Source organism: Oncorhynchus tshawytscha, linkage group LG33 (assembly GCF_018296145.1).
Source record: "Oncorhynchus tshawytscha isolate Ot180627B linkage group LG33, Otsh_v2.0, whole genome shotgun sequence".
NCBI classification, from domain to species: domain Eukaryota; kingdom Metazoa; phylum Chordata; class Actinopteri; order Salmoniformes; family Salmonidae; genus Oncorhynchus; species Oncorhynchus tshawytscha.
In genome coordinates, this window is record NC_056461.1 from 38216758 (window position 1) to 38230587 (window position 13830).

Genomic DNA, 13830 nt, shown 5'->3' on the forward strand with positions numbered 1-13830 from the left:
CAAAATCTGTCAAGTTGGTTGTTGACCCATAAAAAATGGGTTGAATACAGTATTTGTTAACAATTACTTTGTTTACAAAAATTGGAGTAAAACAAAGTTATGGTGGGTTCTGATGGGGTACAACAATTGAACTAAGCTCATGAGGCATTTATTAGTAATGTATTGGGTCTATGGAATTTCTTATAAGCTATATAAATAAATAGAGTCACACACTCTATATTAACTCCCAGTAATTTATTGGGTAAATTGGAAATTGCCACAATAACATATGAAATACCTTCCACTCTAAAATGTATCTAATTACTTTTGCACTTATTTGCAGATTTTAAATAAGTAAAAAATAATGTGACAGTTCAAAAATGTGATAGTACAATATTGAAAATATATATACACACAGTATAAATATGGCCTGAAAAGGTCCACAAAAACACTTGTGTTTGTAAAGAATAATCACTTATCGTATAAAAATACAAAAATAAAATAACAGTCAGATACAACAAATAAAGATAATGTTCAATATATTATGGAATATTGTACATTTGCATAAAAATCTCTATATACTTTACCACAAGCTATGAGATAAGGATAGCATAAACAAATACAATGTTCTGTAATTTTGCCCAGAAATCATAATCGAGGGTCTTGACAATCCCAGTAGTGCTATCATGATTAAAACAATATTCATAGTCAACATATACAGGCATTCTTCACAGAATAGTGATTTTATTCCATTAGATTGATTAAATACACTTGTCAAGAATGGCATAGTACAGACAGAGAACCTAGTACCCATAAGGCAGTGTACTGTAGTCTGGGAAAAGCCTCCGCTTGTTATACACGATTCTAAATCGTTTTGGGGCAGAGCGGTTTTTTAAAGTGAATCTCCTCTTGTTCCTGACAATCTGGGTATTCTGTGTCAATATCTCATCTGAATTGTCCCTGTCTTTAAGAAAGTCATTAACCAATCCTATGAGAGACTCCAGATGTACTAAAGCTGCATTGGAATGATGTAAAGTGATTCCCTTAACTTTCATGCATTTCTTTCCATTGTGTGTTTCGTATCCATATGTCTTTGGTCCACCCGATACAAACTCCACAATGTGATCACCTGGATCTAACTCGCTCGTCAGGCCCCCCAAGAACTCATTTAGCTCTGGCATCCAATCTCCAGGCCTACTCACAAATATGACACTGTCTGTGTCATGGTACAGTGTTCGTTTCTGCAGTTTTTCCATGAGGTCGTAGAGCTCCAGTCTAGCATAGGCAGTTGTGAAAGCGGCAATGAAAACATTAACAGGACCAGGAGAACTGTGGCGCTTCTCAATGTACTTCCAATTCACCATGACAACATCATCATTCAAGAAAGAGATATTAGAAACATCTATCTCAGGAGAGAACACACAGTTCAGAAGTTCTTGCAAATCTTTCATCAAAGTTGTGTTCATTTGATTTGCTCTTTGGCCAAACTTTCCCCAAAGACTGTTCAGAAAAAGCTTAGCAATTTTTCTCATGGCCTTGTTGACAACAATTTTTTCACGGTTCAGCTTAATACCTTCCGTTTCCTCATATCTCTGAAGGTACGCTTCTTTGCTAACTTCATCAGCTGCACTATGAGGCCACCCACTGGCCTCTTGTTTGTCTTTTAGAAAGGTCTTGACATACTCAGTGAAGAGAGATTCAGACTTTTTGGGGAAATGCCACACTTCAATCAGTTTGGCAACTTTGTACCCCTTTTCAATGGCTTTAGCCATTTCAACAGTACACCATACTCCAGTTAGAGCCCTTTCCTCATCTGAGTGAGTACACTCAGTCTCTTGATTCTCTGACTCAGAGCAGATTCTGCAGAGTGGAAACATGAGCTTGCCAGCAGCACGATATGGTAGCACAGGGAGATACAGACCCTTTGGGGGGTATACTTTGGCTTTGACGAAACCAAAGTATTTGTCTAGTGGCTCAAAGTCACGTGCGATTATGTTAGGGTGTCCGATGGGGTAAGCCTTTGCCTTATTTACAAAGGGATAAAGTGACGTGAAATCATAGTATTGGATTGTCTCCCCTGGTTGCACTTTGTAATGCAGGTGAAGTGCGTTCGTCCTACCCCCAAAAAAGGCATCTCTGGGTTCCATGGGCTCAGGCATTTCAAATGTTTTCAAGAATGTCTGGACCTCTGGATCTGTCTTTTTGAGAACATTCCACTCATGCTCCCACATCACCTTCACATTCAAATGGTGGTCCTTTTGCAACGAGCTGATTTTGTCCTGGAAATGCTGATGCATGACACCAAAGGTCATTTTGGTCTGCTTACAAAAAGCATCATAGTCATAACAGTCTGGGCAACCATGAAAATAGCAGCCAGCGTACTCATAGGCTATGGTACCATCATCATCCTCTGAGAAACCATCCAACGAGTACTTGCCCATCCGTTTTTCTCCATCGTTCAGAGCATGCTTTATGGATCGGTTTTCCTTGTGAGACAAATATTCCAACCATTGAATAGATGGAGTAGAAAAAGTCTTCTGACTTTGGATGTAATTGTCTAATGGAGGAATGGCAATGGTTTTTTCGGGTAAGAATTTTGTGCGGTAGATTTTCATGCACAGGGATGCAAGAGTCACACATTGCAGTGGGTCAACCTTTGTAGTGCTAAGGACCTCTTCCCTAAACCGTAAGCATGCTTTCCGCAGAATGATCACATCATTCTTACAATATTCTGCCATCTCCTTCTTGAAGTCAAACTCAGAGTTTGATTCAGATTTTGATTTGTGCCACTGCAGAAAGTTTTCCCTCTCTTTCTTCATCATGGTTCTGTCACCATATAATTCAGGGGAGGGGTACTTGCCAATGTAATTCTGGTTTTGCTGTGTGTTAAACCAATGTGGAAAATATCCCTTCTTGTCATTTTCAAAGCCCATTGCCTCTGGCATGTCACTCAGCTTCATTGATAAAAAACTGAGACTATCAATGTATCTTTGTCCAAAGTCTTTGTCAATAATGCATAAAAGCTTGCTGCCTTGTGCTGTGATTTTTGGTGTAATCATGTTGTCAACTAGATAGTTCATCAAAAAATACCCATCATATCCCTTTGAGTTGTGGGCTATGAATGTATAGTCCTTGTACTTGTTTGTTCTGTATTTTTTGTAAAAGGCTTTAACACAGTGCTCTCCCTCTGCAGTCCAGGTTTCTCCATGGAAATCCATACAGCACACAAAGTTGGGAACGTGCTCATCTGTGTCTTGTCTTGTCTCAAAGTCATAGAATATGTACTTCTCACTAGGCTCCTCGGGTTCAAGTTTTTGAATGAAACACTGATGGCCTTCTGCTTCCATTTTTGCAGCTTTACAGCAGTGGCATCGATTAGCTCCACATTCGTGCTCCTTCGGATTGGCCACATTAATAGTGTAACATCTGTTACACTGGGAACAGTATTTGGTTACATCACACGTGGAAAACATTTTACCAGAGGCTTCATTCAAATTACGGACTTTGTGCTGTGTATGGCAGAATTTAGATCGACAGAAACGCAAACATTCTGTACACCGGATGGTCTTCTTTGGCTGATCTGGGCACTTAGCATGATGACAGACATTGCAGCAATTCTCACACTTGTGGTCATTCTTTTTGCTATAGCCAGAATAGCAAAAGTTGCAAAAATAGCTAACTCCCAGAAACCCCTTTGGGTTTTTGATACCATAGTAATGGTCATCGTGCAGGTAAAGAAACACTGTTTTGGCATGAGTTTTCTTAAAATGTGTTTTAAAGTGTTTTATATCTGACCGTTCACGATAAAATACCACTATTTTAACACCCAGTTCCTTCTCAAATTTGTTAATGTCTGATAAAGAAACCTTAGTGAGCTCAGATAACCCAACTGAAGTCTGCAGATCTCTGCCTTTCTGCTCAGCGTCACTCGTAGTCAATCCTGGGTCTAAAAGCATAACTACACAAGTGGCAAAGCAAAGGTTGTTGTCTTTGTTAGTGAGTACAATGAGGTGCATACGCTTTTTCTTAATTAGCTCATTATCCAAGATAGCTGTCACCTTTCTACGTGGACCACCACCACCCTCGAGATTGTGCACGATTTGAACAACAAGCTCTAGGGTGTCATCAGTCAATATTTCTTGGTTACTCTGGACCACCTGCTCGATTAACGAAAGAAATGTGTCAGGTTCCACTTCTCCATTTGGCAAACGGGCTGAGACTGGGAACAAAAAGTCACCCTCCAACTGTAACAGTCTTACATCATTAGCACTGGCCAGTTCTGTCATTTTCTTTGAAAATCCATCTAATGCCTCTAAAATCATAGCATAGAAGACGGCATAGTCGTTCACATCATCCCGACTCATGTCCAGCCGCTGTCTAATTTCAGTTGTGTTGAACTTTGCTCTATGAATCACTCTTATGGATCTGTCTATGCCATCGTCACCTTGCTGAAGTCTCTCTAAATACGCATTCAACGCACCAAGAGGATCCGTTTGCTGAGTATCATTAGTGGATGAATGGGCATCATTTTCACCTGCAGTAAAAGGCAGTGAAGGCAGGTTCTGAGACTGCCCATTATCTGTGTTGTCAATTTGGGGGAGGTCTGGGGGAACAAAACCAGGGGATCTGGCATTCAGTTCATGAGCTATATTGGTAGGGTTTGAGTCCATTGAATTAGAAATTGGTGACCTTTTGGGGGCTCTGTCCAATGGCTCATCACTCTGTCTTTTCTGAGCCATTTCAGTTTAAGATAAATGTAACTAATGTCTTTGAGATGTAATGAATAACCAGGGGAAATTGTTCCAGTGTGTTGGCTTCGTGTCACTCGTTTTTTGGCTGAAATACACTTTCACAGGGGTGCACCTGGCATCTTTCAAATTACGGAAGGGGATGAGACATTTGGCCAATAGACTTGGCCGAGACTTGCGGAGAGATGGGGGTGGAGCTAGAAAAGAGACTCCACCCTGGTTCCCCCAATAGCTTTAGTATCAAATCTCATACCTCTATCTCCAGAACCTAATCAAGGAGGAATCTTGTTTCTGTGTTGCCGAGAATATATAAACTAAACAATCAGTTCACAACTTTGTAAATTAAATGATGCATGTTTAACATACTAATTAGTCCAATGGATAATTTGTCTTTTCATACAGGTGATATTAGCAACTGCTCAAGGCTTTTGTATTATTGTCTTAGCCAATTTAAAACATGTATAGAGTACATATCCAAGATGAATTTGAGCCAGCTTCTGCAGTGCTGCACATCTTCTGGCTTCTTGTAGGTTCTCCCTCTTGATGTTTCTTATAAGGATCTGGTCTCAGCTATGATACCTAGAATATAAAATACAAACTTGTGATGAGGTTTATTATGCAACTTGATTTTAGAACATAAAATTGTCATTTTAGTACAGTAATCTTGCAAGGAAAAGTTATATGAAAGGACAAGCTCTTCTCCTAATTCTTCCGTAGTGACGGGAATCCTACAATTCCTATGACAGGGTAAGAGATTGTTATTTAGAACAATACATCTAAAACAGAAGTTACCCAACAACATTCAAACTCTAATTTTACACCTGGAATTTGTGAAAACACCTACAGCAGTATGCCATTAATTTCTAATCTACATCTACATCTCTGGTTCCCAATCAGAGGCAGCTGTCAATCGTTGTCTCTGATTGAGAACCATACTTAGGCAGCCTGTTTTTGCCCTTGAGTTGTGGGTAGTTGTTTTCTGTCTCTGTACCAGACAGGACTGTTTCGTTTGTGCTGTTTTGTTATTTTTGTTCTAGTGTTCAGTGTAATTAAAAGATCATGAACACGTACCACGCTGCACCTTGGTCCTCTCCTTCTTCCACCTACGACGATCGTTACAGGTGTGAAAGTTACAGTCACAAAGACCATGCCTCTGGCAAAATTCTAACCTCTCCTGTTTTTGGTAATGGGACGAGGTTCACAGTGGAAAGGAAGCTAGGAAAGAAGCAAAGGGAGCTAGGAAAGGAGGACAGGAAAGGAGTTTGGAAAGGAGGGGGAACAGGATTTAGGATTATGCAAAGGCAGTTGACATTGGCCAGTAGATGGTGATAGTATTGGTTTCAGTGAGGGTCTGCAGATAACCATTGGGTTCTTGGTTACCTCCCTGACCAAGGCCCTTCTCCCCCGATTGCTCAGTTTGGCCGGGTGACCAGCTCAAGGAAGAGTCTTGGTGGTTCCAAACTACCCTTCCCCAGGTCCGTACCTCGACTCAACCTTGTTTCAGAGCTCTATGAACAATTCCTTCGACCTCATTGCTTGGTATTTGCTCTGACATGCACTGTCAACTGTTGGACCTTATATAGACAGGTGTGTTTCTTTCCAAATCGTGTCCAATCAATTGAATTTAACACAGGTGGACTCCAAATCAAGCTATAGAAACAGCTCAAGGATGATCAATGGAAACAGGATGCATCTGAGCTCAATTTAGAGTCTCATAGCAAAGGGTCTGAATACTTATGTAAATAAGCTATTTCTATTTTTTTTGCTTTGTCATTATGGGGTATTGTGTGTAGATTGCTGAGAATTGTTATTTATTTAATCAATTTTATAATAAGCCGGTAACGTAACAAATGTGAAAAAAAGTCAAGGGATCTGAATACTTTCTGAAGGCACTGCGGCATTGTGTTGTGTGACAAAACTGCACATTTTAGAGTGGCCTTTTATTGTCCTCAGCACAGCTTCTTGATACTGTATTCTTGATACTGTACACCTTTCATGTGGATTGATGATCTTGGCAAAGGAGAAATGCTCACTAAGAGGGATGTAAACAAATTTGTGCAAAAAAATGGAGAAATAACTTTCCATACACAGAAAACTCTTTCTGGGGTCTGTTATTTCAGCTCATGAAACATGGAACAAACACTTTACATGTTGTGTTTATATTTTTTTGTTCAGCGTAAACATGGTAGCACCAAATTACACTGAATTTAGACATCAAATTATTAACGGAATCCTCAAATGTATGACATACTGAAAGGGTGTTCATTTCCCACCCATAGTTGCACCCCTGCCCAGTCATGTAAAATCCATAGATTAGGGCCTAATGAATGTATTTATATTGACTGATTTCGATAAATGTAACACAGTAAAATCTTAGAAATAGTTGCATGTTGCGTTTATATTTTTGTTCAGTGTAAATGAAGGGAAAGTATATTGTGAGCAAAATGATTCATCATATCACTTTAGTTAATGATCTGAGAATCTGTGGCCTCCATTAAAAAAAAAAATCTTAATTGACCTAAAATTCAGTGGTTATCGTCATTGACGTTACTACTCCTACTGGTGGCACAATGTTATCATAATGCCGGCCCGGGTGGGCTATCTGGCCTTACTAGACTGGCATTGGTGGGCTAGCTTGAATTGCATTTCCACTGCCTCCAGAATTTAGAAATTATGCTAGTCATGTTGCTAGCTAGCCAATGTGACTGTGCAGCTAGCTTCACTAATGTAGGCTGGCTAGCTATCTAGAATTTGTAGAAAGTCATGTCTAGAACTAGCTAGATACCTAGCTAGCACCCTTATCACACTGTAACTAACATTACCTCATACTGCTGCCAGTGCCAGCTAGACACATTTTTGGCTTGCTAGCTAGTTAAATGGTTAGCGTTGTTCCTACCATGTTTGCCAGGGCATTGGCTACTAGCTAGCTTGCAAATAGAACCAGACGAAAGGTTTGATAGATGTATCTAGCTAGCTTTCAAGAAAATCTAGCTAGCTAAAATCCCTGCTAGCTCACATGTGCTAGCTAGCTCATTTCAACTCTGATTTGAAAGCTAATGTTAGCTGGCTAGCATCCGAGGGCTGACTGTTCTCAAAAATGTATCCAGCTATGGTGGTAATTCGTGTCATGTCTGACTACTGCTTGTCCATGTGCTAGCTAACAGCAATAACACCCAGACTAACTAAACATGTCAGCATCCAGCAGTGATCAGCTGGTGGTTGCATAGTAACGGCATCACCTGCATGGATTCTAATCGGGCCAGATCTCCCCCGAACTAGCTTGAATTTCAGAATTCCATTCGAACCAGCTCGAGTTTGGCCCTAATTCAATGGAAACAGGGCTTAAGATGGCATATTAGTTGATTTGGAATGGGAAGATGTACCCAAATATATTTTTTAAGAAATCTAGAAAAATGTAATATTTATTTTCCCCAAAATGCCATACCCAAATGGCAAAGATGCATAAAGATGCCGGAATCCACATATGACGTCATTGTTTTACCATTATCCACTAACATTTTTAAATACAGTACGTACACGACATGGTTCAATGTGCCAACGAATCAGCACAACCTTTTTCAGATGGCTGGTGTCTTGGAGCTAAAATTGGGATTATGTATCCTGTGCTAATGACGATCCAAAATTGAGTAATGGAGAGCCATATTCAATACTTTAAGCAAGGCATTTGTGATAAGTATATTGGGGGCTCTATCTTTATGCACAAACACTATTCAATACTTGTATTTATTTATATTTAACTAGGCAATTCAGTTAAGAACAAATTCTTATTTACAATGACAGCCTACCAGTGAACTGAACTGCCTTGCTCAGGGGAAGAATGACAGATTTTTACCTTGTCAGCTCAGGATTCGATCCAGCAACCTTTCGGCCTTATTTAGATATTTGTCTGCTTGTAATTCAGGATACTTGTCTGGCTATTTGTCAATCACAATTAGAAGACTATAAAGCACTACTCACAAGAATACATGGTATTAATCGATAGAATGAAGGCATAAATAATGTAGTTGGCATCTGTTGTGATTTTACTGTCAATTCTGCTCTTCTCGTGGAGCGAGGTTTATAGCCTTCCCGGCATTTTCCTAATGACATCAGTTTAACTGTTTCTAAGGAAATTAAAGGCAAATGGGTCAATTGCAAAAATAAATATTGGAAGATAGCCCGCGGTCAGTACCCGCCAGTTCGTATATGCGCTAGAGAGATGCAGAAAAATTATATTTTTCCACTCCTATTTCTTTGGCAAAATGTACATTTGGTGTTTAATTTTATGTAATAAATACTTAAATCATTCACAAATGACTGTTATATCAGGCTACATGTTATAGTCCGACAATCAGTGTGAAGACTTCAATAAACTGTACTATTCCATATCTAAAGGTCAAAGATGCGGTAGACCAGGGGGTGCTGCCATAGCTGGTGACATCAGGAAATTACCGGCAGATAGACATCCATTTTCCCTTCGAATTTGACAGCAAATATTTTGAAGATCTGTTTAACTCTCATAACATTTGTGTACATCTGAATAATACGCTTGGATCCAACCCTAAACCTTACTACATACCTTAAACACGGTCTCTTCTGTGTATAAAAGATCTGGTAAGTCCCAGTCGGCTTTGTCAGTGAAAGCCACTTCTAGATTGCCCCAGGTTCTCAGATGCTGAACTCTTTAGCAGGTAGATCTGTATAATGTGATGAAATACATGATACATGATTTATGGCATTCACACACCGGTAAACTCTGCAGTAGATATTACAGACATTACATAACTTAACACTAGAGTCAACAGTGCCTTTTGGTAGTGAAGCAGCTAACCCACAAACATATCTCTTACAAGTATTTCAATGATTATCAATGCAAACAATGTTACAAAAAGCTCTTGAAACAAACAGAACATAAAAGTAAAAATGCACTTACAGAGGGATTTACACACACATGAAGGGAGAGGAGAGGCATAAGCAGCTTCACTGAAGATAGTCTGCTGAAAAAGTTAGGCAATCTTATATATGTGACAAGGGAAATGGATAGTCCAATCACAGGCTTACACGATAGTATGGTGTAGACATGCTTAGCCTGTGCAAAATACCGTGGGTGTGACACATCTATTAGAAAGCACTGTCTCCTAGTTACAGTATGTAGCAATCTCTCTCTCTCTCTCTCTCTCTCATACAAAAGTTTTCATTTTATTAGCTAAACAAAACTTGTTTAAACAGTGAATTGCTTCAGGGCTCGGGCAATTTCTTTATACCAGGGAGCTAATATCTTGTGACACATTTTTTTGTTTTTAGAGGAGTGACTGCATCTAGGGTATTTCACAAGGTTAAATTTAGATCCTCGGTTAGGTGGTTAACAGATTTTTGTACTCCAACGTTCTTGGGTAGGTGGAGGGAGTCTAGAGGAGTATCTCAGTTTCAAGATCTCAGCTTTGAGAGAAGCCTTGTCAGTAACAGGCAGGAACCAACATTAATAAGTATATAAGGACTGAGAGGGAAAGCCCTTTTCAGAGTTTTATTCAAGTTTGAATTGATTTTGTGAACATCTCCGGCCTGATAATAAAGATTGATTAATTTACATTGAGTTTGAGTCCTTAGAGGTGAATTTACACAGCAACTTCATGTTACTTTGATAAGTTTCAGCCACATGTTCTACTGAATGACTGCGAGTATTCTTTAATAAATCCTCTTAAGGATCTTTACATATCGGTGTCCCACCCACGGGACGGTTGAGCTATTGTGCGCTAAGGCGATTAGCATGAGATTTTAAGTAACAAGAACATTTCCCAGAACATAGACATATCTGATATGGACAGAAAGCTTCAATTCTTGTTAATCAAACTGCACTGTCCAATTTACAGTAGCTATTACAGTGAAAGAATACCATGCTATTGTTTGAGGAGAGTGCACAATTATGAACTTGAAAAGTTATTAATAAACCAATTAGGCACATTTGGGCAGTCTTGATACAACATTTTGAACAGAAATGCAATGGTTATTTGGATCAGTCTAAAACTTTACACATACACTGCTGCCATCTAGTGGCCAAAATCTAAATTGCGCCCGGGCTGGTATAATACATTATGGCATAATACATCAAATCAAATCAAATCAAATTTTATTTGTCACATACACATTGTTAGCAGATGTTAATGTGAGTGTAGCGAAATGCTTGTGCTTCTAGTTCCGACAATGCAGTAATAACCAACAAGTAATCTAACTAACAATTCCAAAACTACTGTCTTATACACAGTGTAAGGGGATAAAGAATATGTACATAAGGATATATGAATGAGTGATGGTACAGAGCAGCATAGGCAAGATACAGTAGTTGATATCGAGTACAGTATATACATATGAGATGAGTATGTAAACAAAGTGGCATAGTTAAAGTGGCTAGTGATACATGTATTACATAAGGATGCAGTCGATGATATAGAGTACAGTATATACGTATGCATATGAGATGAATAATGTAGGGTATGTAAACATTATATAAGGTAGCATTGTTTAAAGTGGCTAGTGATATATTTACATCATTTCCCATCAATTCCCATTATTAAAGTGGCTGGAGTTGAGTCAGTGTCAGTGTCAGTGTGTTGGCAGCAGCCACTCAATGTTAGTGGTGGCTGTTTAACAGTCTGATGGCCTTGAGATAGAAGCTGTTTTTCAGTCTCTCGGTCCCAGCTTTGATGCACCTCGCCTTCTGGATGATAGCGGGGTGAACAGGCAGTGGCTCGGGTGGTTGATGTCCTTGATGATCTTCATGGCCTTCCTGTAACATCGGGTGGTGTAGGTGTCCTGGAGGGCAGGTAGTTTGCCCCCGGTGATGCGTTGTGCAGACCTCACTACCCTCTGGAGAGCCTTACGGTTGAGGGCGGAGCAGTTGCCGTACCAGGCGGTGATACAGCCCGCCAGGATGCTCTCGATTGTGCATCTGTAGAAGTTTGTGAGTGCTTTTGGTGACAAGCCGAATTTCTTCAGCCTCCTGAGGTTGAAGAGGCGCTTGCGCCTTCCTCACGATGCTCGGCTGGGGATGCCGTCTGGGCCTGCAGCCTTGCGAGGCTTAACACGTTTAAATGTCTTACTCACCTCGGCTGCAGTGAAGGAGAGACCGCATGTTTTCATTGCAGGCCGTGTCAGTGGCACTGTATTGTCCTCAAAGCGGGCAAAAAAGTTATTTAGTCTGCCTGGGAGCAAGACATCCTGGTCCGTGACTGGGCTGGATTTCTTCCTGTAGTCCGTGATTGACTGTAGACCCTGCCACATGCCTCTTGTGTCTGAGCCGTTGAATTGAGATTCTACTTTGTCTCTGTACTGACGCTTAGCTTGTTTGATAGCCTTGCGGAGGGAATAGCTGCACTGTTTGTATTCAGTCATGTCACCAGACACCTTGCCCTGATTAAAAGCAGTGGTTCGTGCTTTCAGTTTCACACGAATGCTGCCATCAATCCACGGTTTCTGGTTAGGGAATGTTTTAATCGTTGCTATGGGAATGACATCTTCAACGCACGTTCTAATGAACTCGCACACCGAATCAGCGTATTCGTCAATGTTGTTGTCTGACGCAATACGAAACATCTCCCAGTCCACGTGATGGAAGCAGTCTTGGAGTGTGGAGTCAGCTTGGTCAGACCAGCGTTGAACAGACCTCAGCGTGGGAGCTTCTTGTTTTAGTTTCTGTCTGTAGGCAGGGATCAACAAAATGGAGTCGTGGTCAGCTTTTCCGAAAGGGGGGCGGGGCAGGGCCTTATATGAACCGCGGAAGTTAGAGTAACAATGATCCAAGGTCTTTCCACCCCTGGTTGCGCAATCGATATGCTGATAAAATTTAGGGAGTCTTGTTTTCAGATTAGCCTTGTTAAAATCCCCAGCTACAATGAATGCAGCCTCCGGATAAATCGTTTCCAGTTTGCAGAGAGTTAAATAAAGTTCGTTCAGAGCCATCGATGTGTCTGCTTGGGGGGATATATACGGCTGTGATTATAATCGAAGAGAATTCTCTTGGTAGATAATGCGGTCTACATTTGATTGTGAGGAATTCTAAATCAGGTGAACAGAAGGATTTGAGTTCCTGTATGTTTCTTTCATCACACCATGTCACGTTAGTCATAAGGCATACGCCCCGCCCCTCTTCTTACCAGAAAGATGTTTGTTTCTGTCGGCGCGATGCGTGGAGAAACCCGCTGGCTGCACCGCCTCGGATAGCGTCTCTCCAGTGAGCCATGTTTCCGTGAAGCATAGAACGTTACAGTCTCTGATGTCCCTCTGGAATGCTACCCTTGCTCGGATTTCATCAACCTTGTTGTCAAGAGACTGGACATTGGCAAGAAGAATGCTAGGGAGTGGTGCACGGTGTGCCCATTCTCCGGAGTCTGACCAGAAGACCGCCTCGTTTCCCTCTTTTTCGGAGTCGTTTTTTTGGGTCGCTGCATGGAATCCACTCCGTTGTCCTGTTTGTAAGGCAGAACACAGGATCCGCGTCGCGAAAAACATATTCTTGGTCGTACTGATGGTGAGTTGACGCTGATCTTATATTCAGTAGTTCTTCTCGACTGTATGTAATGAAACCTAAGATGACCTGGGGTACTAATGTAAGAAATAACACGTAAAAAAACAAAAAACTGCATAGTTTCCGAGGAACGCGAAGCGAGGCGGCCATCTCTGTCGGCGCCGGAAGTTACCAAGTTACCATTTGACGGTACGATAATAATAATACATTTGACGGTACGATGGACGGGGGCCATGTACCGTCAAATCTTGGGTGAGAACCTCCTTCCCTCAGCCAGGGCATTGAAAATGGGTCGTGGATGGGTATTCCAGCATGACAATGACCCAAAACACACGGCCAATGCAACAAAGGAGTGGCTCAAGATGAAGCACATTAAGTTCCTGGAGTGGCCTACCCAGTCTCCAGAGCTTAATCCCATAGAACATCTGTGGAGTGAGCTGAAGGTTCGAGTTGCCAAACGTCAGCCTCAAAACCTTAATGACTTGGAGAAGATCTGCAAAGAGGAGTGAGACATAATCCCTCCTGAGATGTGTGCGAACCTGGTGGCCAACTACAAGAAACGTCTAACCTCTGTGATTACCA

The 13830-nt window shown here is 40.9% G+C and overlaps 1 protein-coding gene across 1 annotated transcript in view; it reads right to left on the minus strand.

Moving 5' to 3' along the window:
• Positions 1–219: 219 nt before the first annotated feature.
• LOC112231423 overlaps positions 220–13830 on the minus strand; it is a gene marked incomplete in the record, with an annotated part of 690592 nt that continues 676981 nt past the window's right edge. Inside the window, 2 exon segments of the mRNA XM_042311719.1 lie at positions 220–5306; positions 9307–9424. Of these exon segments, the coding sequence (XP_042167653.1) occupies positions 783–4718 (3936 nt within the window).